Source organism: Drosophila yakuba, chromosome X (genome assembly GCF_016746365.2).
Source record: "Drosophila yakuba strain Tai18E2 chromosome X, Prin_Dyak_Tai18E2_2.1, whole genome shotgun sequence".
In the NCBI taxonomy this organism is placed as follows: Eukaryota; Metazoa; Arthropoda; class Insecta; order Diptera; family Drosophilidae; genus Drosophila; species Drosophila yakuba.
The window spans coordinates 8,289,033-8,309,788 of record NC_052526.2 but is presented as its reverse complement, the minus strand read 5'-3'; the positions used below and the strand labels follow the sequence as shown (position 1 = coordinate 8,309,788).

Genomic DNA, 20,756 nt, shown 5'->3' with positions numbered 1-20,756 from the left:
CAGACCGATTGTCTTAGGCACACGGCGGGGGGGGCACACACACAAATTGAAAAATCATCCGAAAACCAGGATGTGCCCTGCCCGTGTGGACCCAAGAGCAACTAGGTTGAAGCCAGGCTAAGTCCGGCCAAGCCAAACATTTGCACGTCAAACAAAGTGGCAGTGAAATAACAAAATTATGTTGGCAGATTTGTGGCGACGACCGGCGATGGAAATTATGGCAGCAGCAGCAGCAGCAGCAACAGCAGCATAAGCCTAACAAATCCAAAAGGGGAATCACTTGCCACAAGAGCAGGGTGCACAATGCAGACGGGCAGATCCACATCCAGGCGAGATATATATATATTTATATATAATTGCTATCTGGTGGTCCAACTGGTGGTGCAGTTTAAGTTACTGCCGCAGTGGTTGCTCCATGCCCCATGCTCCAAGTTCCATGCTTCATGCCCCAAGTTCCATGCTCCATGCTGCAAGCTCCATGCTCCATGCTGCAAGTTCCATGTTCCTGGTGACGTTGTCGCATGAATGATGTGGCGTGGGCTTCCTTCTCAGCCTTCTTGGCTACTGGGCGGGTTTTTCTTTTACTTCTTGGTTAAAAGGTTGGTTAAAGGAAAGATCTATAATTTTTTGGAAACCACTTCTTAAGCGTGCAAAAGCACGCGCTGTAAGTCAATATTATGTCTGTGCTGCTGTTGCTCATTTTCCAGGCTGCTTTGTCTCTTATTTGGCGTTAAATGGTAGTAATTACCTAGGAAGATTGTAATATTTTAAATATAAAAAATATATTCATATATTTTTTAAAAAAGTTCCGATCCTCTGCCAAACGAAAAGCATTCTCCTGCTCTTCATTCACTTGGCTCCTTGTGCGGGGCATAAATTAAGCATAATTTGATTTGCTGATGCAGTTGCAGTTGCAGTTGCCGAACGCCGCATCCATAACAATGTGGCACGACTGGGCTCCTAACTCCTGCTCCCGATAACGCCCCCGATGATCAGAATCGATGCCATCCTATACGATCCGTAGTAGCTGTGGTCTCTGAACCAAGTCGCGTCCACAATCAAGTCAAGTGTTTATTTGTTTATGGCAATTTTTCTACTCTTTTTTTCTTTCTACTATTTTTGTTTTATTTCGCATCCCAGTTTTACTATTTTTTTTCCTCTGCGGTATCTGTCTGGGTGAGTGGCATGTTGCATGTGGCAGCAACGGTTGCAACTTGCTGCTGCTGCTGCTGCTGCATTGGTGGTCCGATCTGGTGCCTTCTCGATTGCGTTCCGTTCGTGCGTTTTTGTTTGCCGCAATTAGCGTGTGGGCAGTTGGTTTCGAGGGGCAGGAAGCAGGGGGCAGGGGGCAGGAGGCAGGATGGATTTAGTGTACGGGGGTGTGGCAGCTTGTATGAGTGAAAGTCGGCACGAGGCTTCGAGGCTCCACAGATGCACTGTAGCGATGGGGAGCGCATCAAATCAAACTAATTTCTAACTAATATCTAAAAAACTATGTATTTTAAAATTCGGAAAAAAAGGAATACCTAAAACTGTTTTTAAATAACAATAAATATTTAAAATCAACTGTGCAATCAAAAAAGAACAAGCAATGAAAGCGTTTTCAGTTAGCCCAATATCAATATGCAATAATAATCGTTCGATTGAGTGAATGTTTCTAATGTGGCATAAATTTGTTAGAATATTTTTTGTTGTTTTTTTTTTGAGTGCAACGGATTCCAAAACGTTCCAACCTGTTCCGGATAGTTCCATGCGTTCCGCGTCGCGTTCGCTGAACACCTGTTGCTGTTGTTGCCACTGCAACCGGTTCGCTTTTTGAGCTCGTTAGTTAATTCAAAGCTGTAAATATTATAACAGACCGCGTTCCATTATTGTATTAACAACAACGGAGTGCGAGCGAGAGAGTAAGACAGAGACAAAGAGAGAGAGAGCGCGAGATATGGGATGCCAGTATGCTCCGTCTTTTTCTAGAGAGAGAGAGAGAGACAGAATTGGCGAATCGGATTGATATACTCCAAACATGAGCATAGGCATTTTGACAGAGATTTTGCCTGCCACTTTGGTTATTTTTAGGCTCGTTTTTAAGCTATCCAACGGTTTTTTTCTCTTCTATTTTTCATTTTCAGTTTTATTTTTAGCTATGAATAAAAAAAATTGACTTAAAAATAACTGACACAACTCCTTTAAGTTGCGTTCAAATTAAAATGGACATTTTTCGCATTGTGATTGATGTGGGTTAATTTGGTCGCTCAGTGGGGAATGACAGTGGGCGGGATGGGGGCTTTATGGGGTTAAGGCGACTGCAAGGGGTGCGGGGATTGGTAATTGGCCGGCGCTGAAAAGTGGTAAATGAAAAATTGCTGCATGATGGAGAGATAAAAGTGAATGGTGAAATGAAGGAATAATTAACGGCAATAGGAAAAGGATTTTTATTTTGCAGTAAATGCATTTAAATACGTCTTTTTTATTGCTAACTAATTACAAGGAACAGTAATGTAGAGAAAAAACCACAGCCACATTACAGATTCGTAATGAAATATCGTAAAAAGAAAAAGAAAGCCACCAGGTTTTTAAACATAATTCAGTTGCTGACTTAAATATAATGACTAAAAGTCAAGGGTTTTTTCCAAAAAAAAATATATATACATACATATAGTTATATATCCCTTTGTTCTAAACTCTTTACCCAACCCACTTTGTTCACCTCTCCCTCTCTCGCTCTTTCTCTTCGCCCCGCTCGCCATCGATTTATTGTGTTCCGTTTTTTTTGCTCACATTACTCATACGCCGTGTGTTGCACATACAAGGCGAGTATAAAATAACAGATTTATGCCTGCGTTCCAGCCAATGACACGCCAATTAGCCGCCACCGTACCAACAACAATGGCAACAGCAACAACAGAGGCGACAACTGCAACTGCAACACAAGCAGCAGCAGCAACAGCAACATCAGCAACAAGAAGCGGGCAAATAAAGCTTTGACATTTTTATGATGCTAAGCGGACGAGAAAAAAAAAATAGCATAGGGGGTGTGTGTATGTGTGTGTGTGTGTGGCAAGTTAATGTCGAAAATCTTGTGGCAGCTGCAGCGACTGACCTTTGCATGTGGCAAAGTCGAATTGCGAATTGAGTTTGACAGCTGCTGGGGCGACACGATCCGATTGCGATTGCGATCGCTCTTTGACCTTAATACGCGCCAGCTGCGCGTCAACACCCCCCGAAAAAAAAGAAAAAACAGAAAGAAAAATATGAAAAATCCCCCAAAGCAGCACAACGCACACTCACACACCCATCCATTGTCATTTGACACCTAATTTGGTGTGTGGGTCGATTGCGGGGCGATGCACGCACGTTGAAGTCTCTAATAAGCGCTCAATAAATGTGCAACACCCGCTGGCAACGGCAACATGTTGCTGCTGCTGTTGCTGTTGCTGCTGTTGCTGTTGCTGCTGTTGCTGTTGCTGCTGCGTGCGACAACAACAGCGGGAGCAGCGCCAACAACAACGCTCTTTGCCTTTTTGTAATCAAGCGGGCAATCTCATTAATAAATTGCACTGCATGCAACATGTTGCTGTTGTTGCTGCAACTGCAGCAACATTAATTGGCTGCTTAGAGAGCTGACAAGCCAGCGCCTGCCCCTTGCACAGTGAAAGCTGGCTAATGACAACGCACATGGGGATTAGAGCCGGACTATAAAAATATAGCCGGACTAAGCAAAACATAGGAAAATTCCAAATTTGGTTTAATTTATAATTATATCAATATTTTATTATGCAACCATTTCATTAGCTAGTAAGCTTATCATAAGCAAAGATAGAAATATTTCCAATTAAATTGTTTTAAATATATTTATTTTTTTGCTACATTATGAGATTTTCCACATATTCTGTGTCCACTGTACCGCTTTGTTAATGCGTTCCTGCCGCTGGAAAATAAAAAAAAATTAAGGTTGCCGATAGGTGGCGCTGCTGCAGCCATCAACGCGCAACATTAATTGTTTATGCACTCAAGGCAACTACTGTGGCTGTTGTCGATGTCGATGTTGGTGGTGTTGTTGGTGGTGTTGGTGGTGTTGTTGGTGGTGGTGGTGGTGGCCTCTTTGTGGCCGAGCTTCTTTGATTTCGGGTCTGCTAATTGATTTTTATGCAGCCGGCATTGCCGCAAAGGCAACAACAAGGCGGCGCATTTTTTAAACACAAATTACAAAGCAATAATCATAAATCTTTTTTGCGGCTCAGCAAGCATTTATCAAAATGTATATATATATGTGTACATACATATATGTGTGTGTGTGTGTGTGGCAGATGGCGGACAAATGAGCATTGCGTGTGCCATATCAAAATGTTGCTGCCACTGTTGCTGCTGCTGTAGCTGCTGCTGCTGTTGCAAGCTGCAGGTAGCAAGTTGCAAGTTGCTGTTGTCATCGTGGCTGAAAATGTTGATAAAATGGAGCACGTGGCCAGTGCAACATGGCAGCAATTATGGCCGATGTTGCTGCTGCTGATTGCTCTTGATTAAATGCTAGTCACTCACTCACTCGAGCTGAAAAAAAAAACCCCCCCGGAAATTGTTTATGCCACGAGCTGATGCTGTTGCTGTTGCTGCTGCTGTTGCTGCTGCTGATGCTGCAGCAGTTTACGCACATTCTGAGCCGCATTTGCAACTTCCTGGCCGAAAGATCTTGGCCAGGTGTTGCTGCCGTCAACTTTTGACTAGAGTTGATTAGTTTTGGATGGAGAAATTGAGAACATTTCCGCCTGGCGCACTGCTGCTTGCATATTGCACATTGCACATTGCATATTGCACATTGCAGGTGACCCAAACGCATCAGCAGTGGCACAGTGACAGCACCAACAGCAGCAGCAGCAGCAGCAGCAGCAACATTCCGCAGCTGCAGCAACAACTGCAGCAACTGCAACTCGGAGCCCTAGCTTATTAAACTTTAATGACTATTGGGGTGGTCTTGGCACGTTGTTGCCGTTTGCCGCTGTCGCAATGCCAGGAATAATTGCAATGGCAACGTGCAACGATTTGCGGCAAAGAGGTGAAGGCAACGTCAATACGGCAACGGCAATAGAAAACGGCCACAAAAACGAAACAAAATGTTTATATGAAAATTGAAAATGATTATTGCGCAATGACGACGGCAGCAACAACAACAACCACAACAACAACGGCAGAAAGAACCCGACAAATAGTCAAATTCGACACGCAAAAAGCAGCAACACCAAGCGGCAACTGTTTGCCGTTTCATCATGGCCTGCACCGCAGCAACAATTGGCTAATAATATAAATTTTGTGGCCAAAGTAACGACAGCAGCAGCAACAGCAGCAGCAGCAGCAGCAGCAGCAATCGTCTCGTTTCAAGGCTGTTTGTGCAACAGCAACAGCAACACTCCACTCAGCTCAACTTAACTCAACTCTGACTCTGACTCTGCGGCTGATCTCGTTTTGTCTTGTGTGTCTGGGCATCTAATTTAATTGCCTTTCAATTGCCGCTGACCTGCGCCTGCCAGCAATATGTCACAGCGGTTGCAGTGGCACTTGTTGCCGATGTTGCCGATGTTGCTGCTGTTGCTGCTGCTGCGGCTTATCGCCCCACAAATAACTGCAAATTGTGCGGCAGCAACTGTATTGTTTGTTCGCGCTTATCTCTGGCCAAAAACGAAACAACAGCAATGGCAACGGCCAGTAAATCAGTTGAACAACAGCAGCAAAAGCAGCAACAACAACAGCAGCAGGAGCAGCAACAACAACAACGGCAACTGGCAACAAACTGCCAGGCAACACGCATGCGCCGCCAAAAGTCATGTTCGTGCCACAAAGGCGACACCTAAGCCATACATATTGTAGGTGGCAGAGCTGCAACAGCCGCAGCAACTGCAACTGCGGCCACAACTGCAAATGCAACTGCAGCAACAGCAACAGCAGCAGCAACACAAAGCAATCTGCGGTCACACTGCACGAAAATTAACGCGAAAATTATGCTAATGCCGACCAGAGTGCACGCAATATTTGGCCAACTGCAAATGATGCATCTTTCAAATATTCGTATGCCACACGAGTTCTCCATAATAAGCGACTCGTTTGGCTAACTTCAACATGCAACTTGCAGTTTGAAGTTTGAGTATAAAGAAAAAATGCAGTTTGAAGTTTGAGTATAAAGAAAAAATGCAGTTTGAAGTTTGAGTACAAAGAAAAAATGTGCAAAGTCTGTAAAAATAAAACACTAAAGAATAGGGTTATATATTTGAAGAACTGTTGTATGTCATTTTTGAGTGCTATTTTCTGATACATCTTTTTTTGTAGCAGTGTAGCAAACCAGCGCTCTGCAACACACTCCTTAAGCCTAATCATTTTTCGGTAATAATTTTGCATATATTTCTTTCATTTTTCGCGGCGCCTTTTTGTTGTTTTTATTATTCTTTACGCAACACGAGGCAGCAATCCCTTTTTTTATTGTCCGTCGTGGGTGTGTGTGTGTGTGTGTGTGATTTTTTCCCATTTTCATTTTGGGGAGTGGGCGTGGGTCAGCTTTTAAGTGGGAGCTCCAGAGAGCAGATGGCCAAAAGCGTTTGCCACTTTGAACTTGCCAAGGCAACAATAGAAAGCTGTTGGCAGGAAACTGAAAAGCGGGGAGGGCGGTGAGGAGGCCGCTGGAAAAGCGGGAAAAGCGAGAGAGAGAGAGATAGAGAGAGATCTGCTTTAAACGCTTTGGAAATTTATGAGATAAGGCCCAGAGCGAAATCCTTTCACCAGCGAGCAGACAACGATTAATAAATCAATAAAAAGCATTTATAATCATAGTTGTTGCTCGCGTTATTGCTGCTGCTGCTGCGGCTGCTGCTGCAGTTTGCTGCAACTTCCGCACAGTGACAAGCGGCAATTTGAGGCAGGCAACACCTTGGCAACAATGTTGCCGTTCAGGCGGCGGCAGCGGAACAATTAAGATGCCATTGAGAGGAGAGATGCCCATCTGAATCTGACTCTAAAGTTGAAGTGGAAAGGAAACCGTGGCAGCAAGGCAGCAACATGTTGCGCAACTTATCAAAATAATCATCATTCACATCGACAGCAGCAACAGCAGCAGCAACAACAGCAGCAGCAACAGCAACAACAACAGCAGCAGCAACAACTGCAACATGAGCTGCGCAGGCAGCATTATGATAATCGCAAACTGTGTCGGCAATGTTCAAACAACGCGAACAACAGCAAAATTGCAACTGTTTTGCAGCTCAAACACCCCTGCACTGAAAAAAAACATGGCGCTGCAAAGCACCTGTTGCAGCTGTAATATTTTTTTTAGATAGAAAATACTTATATGGAATATTACACAAAATAAAAGATTAAAGATATCATATTTGATATATTAGTATTCATTTAATCTGGTTGAGTTTAAGCAGAACTCTTTAAGAATGAATATGAATGAATGGAAATATATATTTTCTCGCTGTGCACAGTGACTGTCACCCCGCGCTGCCCCTCGCCCTCCACCCTGATATCGCAATTAATAATCGAGTAGAGAGAAAAAACGAGGCGCGGCATAACTGCAACTCAACTCAACTCAACTCAGCTCAACTCAACTTAACTTAGCTCAGCTCAGCGAAACTGAACTGCACTGCATCGTGCGCCCTTCTTTTTGATTTAAAATGTGCCGCCATCGCACGTAGGCGTACTCACACGCAGTTCACCTAACCCATTCCTATTCCCAGTATCATTCTCAGTACCATTCCCATTCTCAGTCCCAGTACCATTCCCATTCCTACTCCCATTCCTATTCCCATTCCGCTGCCGTGAAAACAAGTGGCCAAACCGGGGACTCTGCGCTGCCTTCATCAGTCAAGTGTGTTGTCTGTTGGCCTGGACCACAAAAGGTTCGCCCGTTGCCAAGTTGCAGCTGTTTTGGCCGCCAGAACTGGACGCACTCCAAGGATGCAGCAACCAGCAAACTGCAAAGAGCAAACCAGCAAACAGCAACCAGCAACTTGCAACCAACAAGCAAACAGCCAGCAGCTTGCAACATTCAACGGTAACTGCAACATGCGGCATTTGTGGGTTGACGGCGTGTGCGTGGGCTTCTGAACCTGGACTTCTGCGACCGGGTGGATGATCATCGAGTGGTTTTGGGGCTCGGGTGGCGCAGGAAGAGATCATCATTGATCATTGTCTGATCTCGTGACCAGTGACCAGACTTTGACTTTGATTGCCATCTGAAACTGGGCTACAAGTCGCTGCCTTCAAAGAAAGTTGATGGAATCTTGGGAATGTTGTAATCATTTTTATTACATTTTTTATAGTATTCGTTATTATACTTGGAATATATATATAGCTCACTTACTTGCTATTATTTATAACATTTTTATCTAATTTAAATATATACATTTTGTGTGGATTGATTTACTGCATTTTCCCACAAAAGGCAGCTTTGAACTCCACTCAATTGTGATTCGCTTATCTGCTTGAATTTGTTATAAATTTCGACATTAACTAAGCGCTCACACTCTGCCGCGTCTGCCAGCCACGCCCACTTTTAAAAAGCACTCGGCAATTAAGTTTATAAATAAATAAATCAAATGCAAATTTCTACGCCAAAACAACAAAAAAAAAAGTAAAGAGAAAAAAGTATATGGAAAAGCGGGAAAAACAAAACATGAAAGGCAAAACGGCGGCCTTCTTGTGGGTGTGACATTGAGGGGGCTGTCTAAAGGGGCGGGGTGGTGGGGGGGTCATGGGCAGGCGCCTCAGGTGACCGCCCAAGCATGAGGTGTGGCGAGGGGGGGGTGGGAATGGGGGGTGGGGGGAAGAGTAGCGACTAGCCAAGAATCGTTGGCGGCTCGTCAGGGAGCCTTAATTAGAAAATTGCTAATAACTCATGCACACGAACAAATTTCAATATTAATGAGTTTTAGGCCAGCCAGCCAGCGGCTGCAACAGTAGCAGTAACTGCAGCAGTAGCAGTAACTGCAGTAGAAGCAGCAAATGCAGCAGAAGCAACTGCAGCAGAAGCAGCAACTGCAGCAGCAACATATGCTTACTGAGTTTAGGAACCTACAGCGACGGGGGTCTTTAATTGAAAAAACAGAGCCAACTAAAAGAGCCTCAATGAATAACCGCAACAGCATCTTGACCAGAACTGTGCACTGTGGGAGATCAGTTGGCCAAAAGAGAGTGAGGGGTAAGGGGGAGGGGGTTGGGGGGCACCTTTTTGTTGCCCGTTGCTGCCTGTCTTACGCTGCTCATTAACTTGGCTGAAAACTCTATAGGTAGCCGCCGCCAGCCATCATCATTTGACTGATTTAGTTGTCAGTAATGGTTGGTGCACCGCCCCCCCTTCGTGCTTTCCCCTTTCACCCACCCATTTTGGCTGATACCCTGCCCTGCCGTGCCGTGCCCCCCTTCCCCTAAGCATAATTAGCATGCAAGCGGCATAAATCGCAGCAACAGCAGCAACAGCAACAGCAGCAGCAGCAACAACAATTAACAGACCCAAATTGCATGCAACACAGGAGATTTTTCTCCATTCTTTTGCTTATTTTTTAGCGGCTTTCTCTGGGCTTGGTTTTTTAGTTAGCTTTTTGTCTATACTTCCCCTACTTAGCATGCATTGCAGCCAGTCATTGACGTCTGCAACAGAACACGTAGGCAAAGCAGCAGCAGCAGCGGCAGCAGCAACAACTGTCAATTATATTAGTTGTTGTTACTACACACAGCGCTAATTCAAAAATCATGCGTGGGCAGCAGCAACACGCCAGCAGCAGCAACTGCAACAGCAGCAGCAGTAACTGCAGCAGCAACTGCAACTGCAACAGCAGCAGCAACTGCAGCAACAGCAACAGCAACAGCAACATGGCCACTAGCAACTTCTCTTAATTAAGTGTCGACCTGCCGTTGCATGCAAATGGAAATAAAAACAGCAAGAAGTTTTTTTTCTCTGCCGCTGCTGCTGCTGCCACTGCTACTGCTGCCAATGTGGCGACCTTTAGCCATTGCGTGTTGCCTGCCACTTGGGCCATAATTTCCAGGCCAACATTTTGGCTTTTCTCTAACCCGTGTATGTGTGTGTTAGGTGTGTGGTGTGTGTGTGAGTGTGCGATCTTTAACTGAATGGGAAATACTGCGAAAAGGTTAAGGAAACACAGTCAAAACCGAAAAAGTGCTAAACAATTTGCAAATGTCTTGAGAACCGAACCAGTCGCGAAACAAGGAGTGGAAAAGCGTGGAAAACAAGCGATTTAGCTGGGAATTCGTTGTTGTTAATCTCTGAAATGTTTAAACATTGATAAAATTTTGAAGAAGAACTTTAGACGAAAGCCATGAAACTGAGCTCTTATAAGTATATGTATATATTTTAATATCTATTATTAAAATATATAGCTCCATGCTAACGGTTACTCATCAGCATAAAGACCAATTTTATTGCCCTTTTTTTATATGGGCAGTATATTTTTTGTTTTTTTTTGCAGTGCCAAGCTCCTAGTTTGTGTGCCCCACTGAAAGTTCGCACGAATTTTCCAACGGCAGGAAAATGCGAAAAAGAGAGAGAGAAAAAGAGAGAGAGAGAGAGATATACAGGGAAATAACAAAATGCATGCGTAATTTACGCTTTACGATCGCATTCGACTGAGATACAGATTCTAACTTCTCTATAATATCGTTATCGGGCTGCGAAATCGCTTCGAGGGGCTCCATTTCCAGGGGCTCACCGAAAGGGGTGAGAGGGTGAGGGGGTGAGGTGGGGAATGGGGGGCAGCCAGGGGCGCTGGGACCGAGATCCGTTGCATGCTGTGTGCCCGGTGCGTAGTGCAATAAATCAAAGTTTTATTTGTTGAAATAAATTCAGAGTTTATTGCTTCGTTATTATTTCTGTATTTTTTTTTTCTTTTTTTTTTGTGTTGTGTGTTACTTATTTTTTTTTTTATTATTATTTTGCGACTGAGATTCGCTGCACCAGGTTGAGGAGAACAACAACAACAACAGCGGCAGCAGCGACAGTTGGCCATCAAAACAGCGTTGTTTTGGCCGGAAATGTTTGCTGTTACCATTGGGGATTAGTGTTGGGTGCTTGGTGTTCGGTTGGCAATTCGCAATTCGCAATTGGCAATTGGCAGTTGGCAATTTCTTTGCGAGGTGGGGGCTTACCTAATTTCAGATCGTTTCGTTGATTGGCCGAATGCTGGTCGACTGCTCGATTAATTATTTAGCCATCAAAATAATGCAAACTGATGGCGCAATGGTGGGGAGAAGGCTGTTAAGCCGATTGAAATTGACTGCCAATTAAAGTAAATGAATGAAAGTGTCTGGGACATTTGAACTTAACTTTATATGTGCAGAATATTTAAATGCAGCATGCCTAATTCAAGATTTCTAGATGCTCGCATATTATATCTTTTTTGTAAAGCAAATGCTTTCAAACGTAGGTCTTTAGCAATATTTTCGAAATATGTAAATCAAAGGGAACTGGAATATTAAATATCGATTTTAGCTGCAAAATATTCGTTGTGTTTGTGCATTTTATAACAAAAATTCTTGTATAAAAGTGCACAGTCAGCATTTTGTTATGGAAATAACGCAGTGACACGCCTAGTCACGCCCTCCATGGCCACCAATACCCCGCTGAGAACCCCCAAATATATATATATATATATTCTTTTTTTTTGTTATTTCTTTGTTGGCTGGCAGTGACATTTGTGAACTTTGGGCAAGATTTCGCAATTTGTTTGGCATTTGTGCAAGCGCTGGTGGCATTAATTGCATCTAAAGATACCGATACAAAGATACACCTATCTGAATGCATGTATCTGCCGCATGTGCGATTGATTACGCAATTTCAATTAGCGGCAATAGCTGCAACCGCAAAATACCAAATTAAGAAATTACTCGCGAGAGTCAAGTCATTCTCCACTGCATTTTATATAAATATATATGTACATACATACTTGTAAACTTTTCGCCCCCAAAACGCAACTAATCATTTACTAATATTATTATTATTATTCTTTGCAGCAGCGTAAGCTGTCACCGACATGGGCAGTGAGCACTACTGCTTGAGGTGGAACAATTACCAATCCAACCTGTTAGGGGTGTTTAGTCAATTACTACAAGACGGGAGCCTGGTGGACGTCACACTAGTTTGTTCAGAGGGCACATCCATCAGAGCCCATAAGGTGAGTACTATTTACCTTTACAAGTATACATATTTTAGGTATTTTATAACATAAACGAGTAAAAGACTATACCAGATACTTTGCAAGTTCATAAAGTGATTGATTTTCTGGTTATAGAACGGAAAATGCACTTATACGAAAATTTGATAACAGCAAAGGGGTTTTTTATTATAACTTGCCCAAATTAGGTCACAAATCGAAAATAATTACAGTTTTGTGCAGCTTATTACCATTTCTAAAGACCTGAATAACTTTTTGGCGGATTTAGGGAAAATAACATTTTTGTCAATTTTTGCATTTTTTGTAAGGGGTAACATCATCAAAAATTGCAAAAAATGTGAAAAAAAATTTATTTTTTTCTGAAAACACAGTTCGATTGGAAATTTAATTACGAACTCAACGAGGTATGACATTCCATATTTGGACTAATATTTTTGATGTTCTAGCCAAAAAACTGAATATTTTTGGCCATTAATTCAGAAAAGCCAAATATTAGATTTTCTCCATGAAGAAAACATCATTACTTGGCTAAAAATTGACATATTGGTAAAAGGATAACTGTTTTGAGCAGCTAATTACCCTTTTTCGACGTTCACTTAAAGAAAATGCCGTAGAGGCCTGGGAAAATTGAAAACGCGAACGCGCCAACTGTAACTGTAAAATGCGGAAGTTGGCGATCAAGGTCGACGTTGCAGTCGTCGCATTTTTTTGCGTTTGTGTTTGTGTGTTTGTGCAGCGTCCCCCCCGCTGCCCTCTTTTGCCAACTTGTGTGTTATTGTTGCACCTCCGTCCCTCTGTTTTTTATTGTTGTATTTTTTTCCTTGTAAATGCAAGGCGCATAAATTAACGCAGCGGCAATGGCAGCAACAACAAGATCAAATGCAATTTACACATTTGTCAGTAAATTGTCAACTTAACGCGAGCCAAAGCAGCGACGCCGGCAGCGAATGTTGCTACTGCAACGGCAGCAACAAATGGCAATAACAACAACCACAGCAACTATTGCAATTGCTGCCTGCTTGCCTGGCAACATGTTGACAAGGTCAGCGTCTAATGGAAATTGACGGCAGTGCAACCGCAGCCATCTAGCTCTTCCTCTTCCTCCTCTCGCCAAGTGTGAGTGCATAAATCATGCGTTGCCCAGACGACAACAACAACAACAAGTGCAGCAGCAGCAGCAGCAACAACAACAACTACGTGCTCACGTCTGTCAATTGAAATTCCTGTTAAATTAAGCGGAAAATATTTAACTGCGTTAACTGTGGCCAATGTGGCCAGCGTTTTCCTACACAAAACTCGACTTGTGGCCAGCAGCAGAAGATGAAGATGAAGATGAAGTAGTATAGTTGGCAGTGGCCCGGCCTTTTGATAAAGCCATTTCTGAATCTGGCTCCGAGGAAAACTGGTAAATTGTTCAATTATAAATGTGCATCTCGGACACTCGGAAAACATTTTCATTAGCCAAGTGGGAAAGGGGATTGGGAAGCGACGATGATCAGAATGAAAATGAGAATGGGCATGAAAATTATCCGAAGACAGGGCGCTGCTGCAAACTGGAAATGCCAGCGGTGAAAAGTATCTCAACAAATACTAATTGACACTTAAGTTAATAATGTTCAATCTGGAAATTATTGCAAAAATGCCAGCAACAACTAATAGGATAAGCATAGATATTTCCAAATTGCTAGCTTAAATAGCCAGCTAAGTATATAATTATTTATATAATTTTACGACTAGAAGTCAGTAAATCATACTGTTAATTGGAAAAAGAGGCATCATTTCAATCTTAATGTGTTTTTGTGGCATATCTAAATATTTTGCCTGGCATGAGCATTCAAAAGCCCAAACTTCCAAAACGAAACCAAAAAAAGAAATGGGTAAAAAGGTAAAACTACTCGATTAACTCATTTCCAGTTCAATGCAAAGGACATGCGGATGGGTAGTTGGAGTAGTTCTGTTTACTGGCAAATCAACTTCATTAGGCATGGATGGCAGAAGAATGAAGAAAAGGCAAACAAACAAACAAACAAACTGATGAGTTCATTTCCTTTTTAGACATATACGAAAAAAGGGCAGAAGGACGAGTGGGCGGAAAAACAGAAAGAATCTCAATTCAAGTAGGCGAACGAAGTAGGGGACAGTGCTGCACACATACATGTCACAGGACACAGAACTCAGGACACAGAACTCAGGACACAGAACAGAGAACATAGGACACAGGACACATGTCCTGATGCCTGGGCAAACTAATTAGCAAATGCACATAGAGAGTGGAGAAACAACTGTTGACGTTTTAGCAGAGGGCGGCAGTTGGATCGGCCAAGGAGGCCTTCAAGGATCCCAAGGATGCGTCGTGTGAGTGCCAGCACCCAGAGACCTCAACTGCCAATTACTTTTGCATATACTACATCTCTATGTGTATGCATATACACAGACAGACAGACATACGTATGTATGTATATTGCAAGTATCGAGCTGCTTTCGAATGCCAAAACGAGTCCGCAGGCGCCTTGGAAATCGGCCCCCGTAGCAAGGACACCACCAAAAGGATGTTCGGGAAGGGGGATGGGGGGTGGGGGTTGGAACAAAAAATTGTTAAATTGATTAAAAAGCAAAGTGTCGATGAACGAGGCAATGATGACAGCAGGCACTCAGCCACTCAGGCAGCGAGGAGTCGGCACAGGATCAGTGGCCAGGACATTCAGCCAGGCCAAAGTCAATTCAATGAAAAAGAAGCCGGCAGGGGCACACGAAAAAAAGAAACCAAAAAAAAAATGGAAGGATGGATGGATGGATGTGGCATTGCGATGAAGGAAGGGGAGGGTGGGGAGATGGGCAACAGCCAAGTGATGGTCCTGCATCCTGGCCATGCGTCCTGAAATGGAGCCAAGCCAAATATGCTCTCACGTGCGTGGAGTGCAGCTTTGCGAGGGGCGCTCGTAAACTTTTGCCAGCTGAGAGCAAAGTTTGCGAAACAAAATATATTGATAGGAATGTAAAATCATAAATACTTTAACTAAAATTCGAAAATCTTTAGAATTTATTAGATAGTTATGGCTGAGAAACTCCTTGATCCACTCCATTTGTGGGCATCATCGCGTGGAAGTGATTTTTTTTACCCACCATTTGCAGTTGTAGTTTGCCTTTTTCCTTGACTCCAGTGTTTTTTGCCACAGGCTTTTGTCCTGTGTGCGACTGTGTGTGCAAGTGTGTGTGCGTGTGTGTGCGAGAGTGTGTGAGCTTGTGTGGAAGCGAGACAGGAAGCGGGTGGAAGGGGGACGGATAGAGACGGGCGTCGGCACTTTAACTCAATTTGAGGCATTTAACGTATGCTCGGTTGATATTTGATGCGATTTGAGAATCGTTCGCAGCTGCCTCACATTCCCCACCAACTTTTTGCCCGTTTAGTGCGCTTTTTTTATCCGTATTTTCTTTGCAATATTTTTTGTTTTTTGGTTTTTTTTGGCTGCGAACTAGCCGACAACGAAGCAGCCGAAAGGCAAACAAAGTGTAACAAATGTCGTTGCGGACAGCGGCAAGAGGGGGGTGGGCGTGTGGGATCTGGTTTGTCATCGCCTAACGTTGGCAAATGACTTTCAATGGCTTTTCCCTAGCTGGCAAATTTCTGTTCAAATATTTGCAGCACCCCCCAAAAAAATTGTCATATTTTTTCCTAAGTTTCTCGTTTTCTATTCTTTTCGGGAGGGGGGGGAAAAGTGTGTGTGTTGTCTTAAGCTGATTTGTTGGTCAGCTAAGAGTCTGATTGAGTTGGCCAGCCCCTCACCCTTTCACTCACATTGGCAAATTTGCATGGACATGGCTTCGATTGGGTATAACAGGGTGTTAAACAACATGCCAGACATGCCACAAATATGCTAAGCCAAAACACTTAACAACGGGCACCGACAACAACACATTTTTGACAAGACAACGGCAACGGCAACAGCAACAGCAACGGCAATGCGGCAATGCAGCAACGCAGCAACAATTGGCGCAGCAATGCTGCAACTGCAGCAACTGCATTGGCAACAACAGCAACATGACGTGACCGCCTCTATTGACAGCTGCAACAACTTGCAACATATGTTGCAGGCCCGTCATACAATAGTTGCACCGCCAATTTGCTGGCCTGGCCCGTTAGCATTAAAATCAAATGTCAATAAATTTGATATTTACTCGTGTTTTAATATTTGCGCGTAAGACGAATTTATTGCGGCTTAAGTTCATAAACAATTCGGAGCAAATGCCTTTAAATTTCATTTAAAAGTCCATTAAAATAGCCATAATTGTGCTTAATTTATGTGGGATTCGCAAAGTGTTTAAATACAATTGAAATTGAATTGACAAATTCAATTGTATGCAGCTTTTGTTTAAATGGAATTTTAATTGAAAATACATTATACTAATTTTGTATATGCAAATTTAATTACAATATATACGTTGTTTAATATTTAATGTATCGAATGTATTATTATGTTATTCATTTAACTTCACATTCATGAGATTTTGATATAGTACGCTACGAAAACTGATTAAGAAAATGCCCAAAGAATGTAAAATGCAAATCTTTTGGCACAGCCACGCCTTCAGCGAAAAATCAAAAAAATCCAGCGGAAAGCAACACAATGGCACACAGCCCCCCAGAAACAAATTTGTGATAAATTGTTTTGCATAATTTTGTAACAAGAGATTATTAATAAAACAGTACAGCATACACGAGTATAGCCAGCTGCCGTTGCCCCACACACAAAATGCCAACTAATTGCGATTTTATGTTAACAACGCGAATCGAACAAATCGCGGAAAACCTAAGAAACCGAAAGCCGAAAATTCAAAATCCAAAATGCTGAGCCAACATTTATCTTTCATCGCTCATAATGTGGAGCAGCAAGGCGTGGGTTGATTTAATTTTCTTTTGTTGCTGTTTTTTTTTTTTTTTTTGGTTTTTGGGTGGGTGGGGCAAGTGCAATTATCATTTCAATTTTCCACCACCCCCTCCCGCTATGCCATCGTGTTGCACATTGCCAACTGAAAATTGTCTTGCGGTTTTCACTTGGCCAACGTGGCGTATGCGTAATGTGTCGAGCACCGCCTGGCCATTGCGCATACGCCGCGTGGTCACGTACGCGGCTCAAATGCGCTAATCCATCGAGACAGGCCAAACTACAATATAATTTGATAATTAACCACATAAAATGTGTAATAACTACGAATGTGAATGCGGACAACGTGCGGAGCGATCAGGTGCTGGTGAATGGGTCCCAATAAAATACGAATGGCAAAATGTCAAATATAAATGGCAAAAAAGGCTGTGCAATTGGAGTTACTTAATTGCGGAGTAAGAACTTTAATTTCCACGAAAAATATCTTAAGTATTTTATTACTAACTAAAGCGAAACTGTAACTCAAACGTAAGGCCTTAAAACTATTAAATCTCGGATTCCAAATGATAAAGCAATTGGCTTAGAACACGATTCGCATTACGTATGCCATAATTATCAATTAGTAATCAATTGATTACTTTACAAACACACAAAAAGTGCTCAATCGGGTGGTGGTGGAGGAGGAAAAAAAAGCCGATACTAAGACAATGGACACCAGTAACAAAAGCAACAAAAATTGCATAGAAGCAACAGCGGCAGCCCATAACTCGTATTTTTTCGCTGCCGATGGCAATATTTATTATTTCTCCCTCTCTTTTTTTTCGGCCTGGGAAAAATCTAGCAAACAGCAGCAGCAGCGGCAGCAGCAACAGCAAAACTGTTAATTTAAATTGGAAAATTATACAAAAATATTCAAAACGCTTGTTGTTGCAGCGAGATTTTACATTCGAATCTGCCTGTTAATCTGAGCCGCTCTCAAACGTCACGTTTTCACGCGGCCAACTATGCAACAACACGGCAGCAGCATCAACAATTTGCTGCTGTTGTTGCAGTTGCTGCTGCAGTTGTTGGTGCTGCTGCTGCCTCTGCTGCAGTTGCAGTGGCTGCAGTTACTGTTGCTGCTGCTGCTGCAGTCAACGTCAGTGCAATCAACAAAAGCAATTCACGCATTCAATTAAATGCCTTCAAATGTGACTTGCCGACATTTCTTTATGTGGCTCGCATTGCTGTTGTTATAGTTGTTGTTGTGGCCGCTGCTGCCGCCGAGGCATGCATTAAAATCGTATAAAATTGTCATGTTAATAACCAATAATTGTTAATTTACAACTCACACACGGACATGGATAAATGCACGCTGCGATGCCAGACAAAAAATAAATCGAATGAAATCGAAGTCATAATACACTTGGCCAATCGATGAATTACGTTTAAGTGGCAAATTAAACTGAAAACTTTGTAGTGTTCATTGAAAAGCAAATTAACCATTTTACAATGTATTCAACGAAGCACTTGATGTGCTACAAGTGCACATGTATCGATTGTTAGGGTATACGAAAAGTGTGACGCACCAGGTGCGTATGTGCAATGTGCAATGTGCAATGTATGTGTGTTGCAAGTGTGCGTTTGGTTTTTGAGTTATTTGCTTTTTGCCTCGTTCTGGCATTTTCAGCATGTCCATTAACATTTTTGCCACATTTTCGGCTCCATTTATGCACTTTTTGTGGTGCTCAACTATGCGATTGTTGGCCGTAAGTATTCGAAAAATGTTGACGGCACAGACAGTGAAATGATAGCTGCAAACATACCAAAATATCTGTGTAAATTTAAGTGGAACTTGACATTTTGCATTTAAGATTATTTAAATTGTGCTATATCATATCTAACTGGACTCCCTGTCATTTAATCCCCATATTAATTACACATATCGACGCAATTTCACTACACTTGTTAGTCTAGCATGCAACAGATCTTTAAATACCAAGCAGGCAAAATAGCAATAGCAAAAAAGGCAGCGACAGCGAGCAAATTCAAATAAAGCGTGCAAAAAAAAAAAAAGAGTAAAATAAATTTTTTTTTTTTATAATTAAAATTAACAACTTTTCTTGTCACGACTGGAAACGACAACGACGTCGACGACGACGCTTGAAGCCAACTTGTTGCCTGTTGCTGCTGCTGCCTGTTATAATTATGCGCATTTTCAACAGATTTATATCTAGCTATCGCCCCTCTCTCTCTCTCACTCTCTCTCCCTCTCGCAAGTCGCGTTAAAAACGCATACGGCAAAAAAAAAAGAAAAAGATAGCGTATCTCATTAGAATTGCCAGCTGTGTATGGGCTTTATAGATAGATATAGAAACCCAACTCTCTGTATAGTATATAATTAGTAATTGTTGCACAAGCCGCCTGCCAAAGCCATCCGCCAACCCCCTTCCATCCCCCTCCTGCCCCCACACGTTCCACCACCCTTTGGGCCATTATTCTAGCATTTATACAGAAAGAGATGGCGCGACACAGAGAGAGAGAGAGAGAGGGAGAGGGAGAGGGAGAAGACAGAAACGCAGGCCAGGCTAAATTAAAACCCAGTTTGAAGGTCAACAGCGACACGAGCTGCGTGGCCCGGCAACAGCAACAGCATCAGCAATACAGCAGCAGCAACAGCAACAGCAACAGCAATAAGAACAACAGCAACAGCAATAAAAACAACAACAAAATAGCAACAATATCAGGCAGTAAAACTATGCACAAATGTCTCGGCTCAAAAACTGACGTCAGCAACAGGAACTGAATCTGAAACTGAAACTAATCGCGTTGCGCATGCGTTGGCGCTGATATTCGCATTCACATTCGCATTCTCAATCCCTCGGCTAATTTTGTTTTTTTTTTTTTTGTTTTTTTCTCATTGAAATCTTACGTTGTTTCTTTTATTTTTGCAATTTTTCGGGTGTTGGTGTTGCATAAAATAAGATTAATCACCGCCAAACAAAAAGTGCGGCCAAATGTGTCCCATTAATCAGCGAGTTTGTAGGAAACGCAAGCGAACCGCAAATTAAGTTGATGAGGGAACAGCTTCAAAAGGAGAGTTTAAATCGTGGGCGATACTATGCTAACTAAAATGCTAAATATGACAAATTTTAAAATTTGAATTGTTTAATAAATTATTAAAAAAAAAGAATGGCCCGCTATCTCAGTCTTTCTCCAATCAGTTCCCTCTCTCTGGTTATTGGTTGCATGCCACAAGGAACTCGTTACCAAACTGATCGAATCGTATTTAATGTTACTGCTGCTCTTGTTGTTGCAACGGCAGTTACAATTGTTGCTATTGCTATTGCCGTGCCCATAACGGTGTCAATTAAATTATGTTGCCGGCAACATTTTACAATTTGCAACAAATTGTTAACAGCGAAAACACCACAAATCAATATTACTTTTTATGTGTGTGTGTGTGGTGCGGCTCGGATTCTTTGATTTGATTGCGAAGCAAGGGAAATTTCAGTTTGCAGTTGGGGCAACAATGCGTTGCTATTTTTTTCTATTTTTGCGACTATAAATATCAGTATTTTGATCAGAACATTCGAAATAGTGGTCCAAATATGGAATGCCATACCTTGTTGAGTTCGTAATTAAATTTCTAATCGAACTGTGTTTTCAAAAAAAATTAAATTTTTTTCACATTTTTTGCAAATTTTGATGATGTTACCCCTTACAAAAA

At 42.4% G+C, this 20,756-nt stretch overlaps 1 protein-coding gene across 4 annotated transcripts in view; it reads left to right on the top strand.

Annotated features, from left to right (window-relative positions):
* LOC6524667 (pneumococcal serine-rich repeat protein) overlaps positions 1–20,756 on the top strand; it is a 122,984-nt gene that overhangs the window by 54,823 nt on the left and 47,405 nt on the right. For all 4 annotated transcript variants that reach the window (XM_015190349.3, XM_002100488.4, XM_015190353.2 and 1 more), the window contains exon 2: positions 12,004–12,164. In XM_015190349.3, coding sequence (XP_015045835.1) covers positions 12,024–12,164 — 141 coding nt within the window. In that variant the 5' untranslated portion in view covers positions 12,004–12,023. The remainder of the gene's footprint in view (positions 1–12,003; positions 12,165–20,756) is intronic.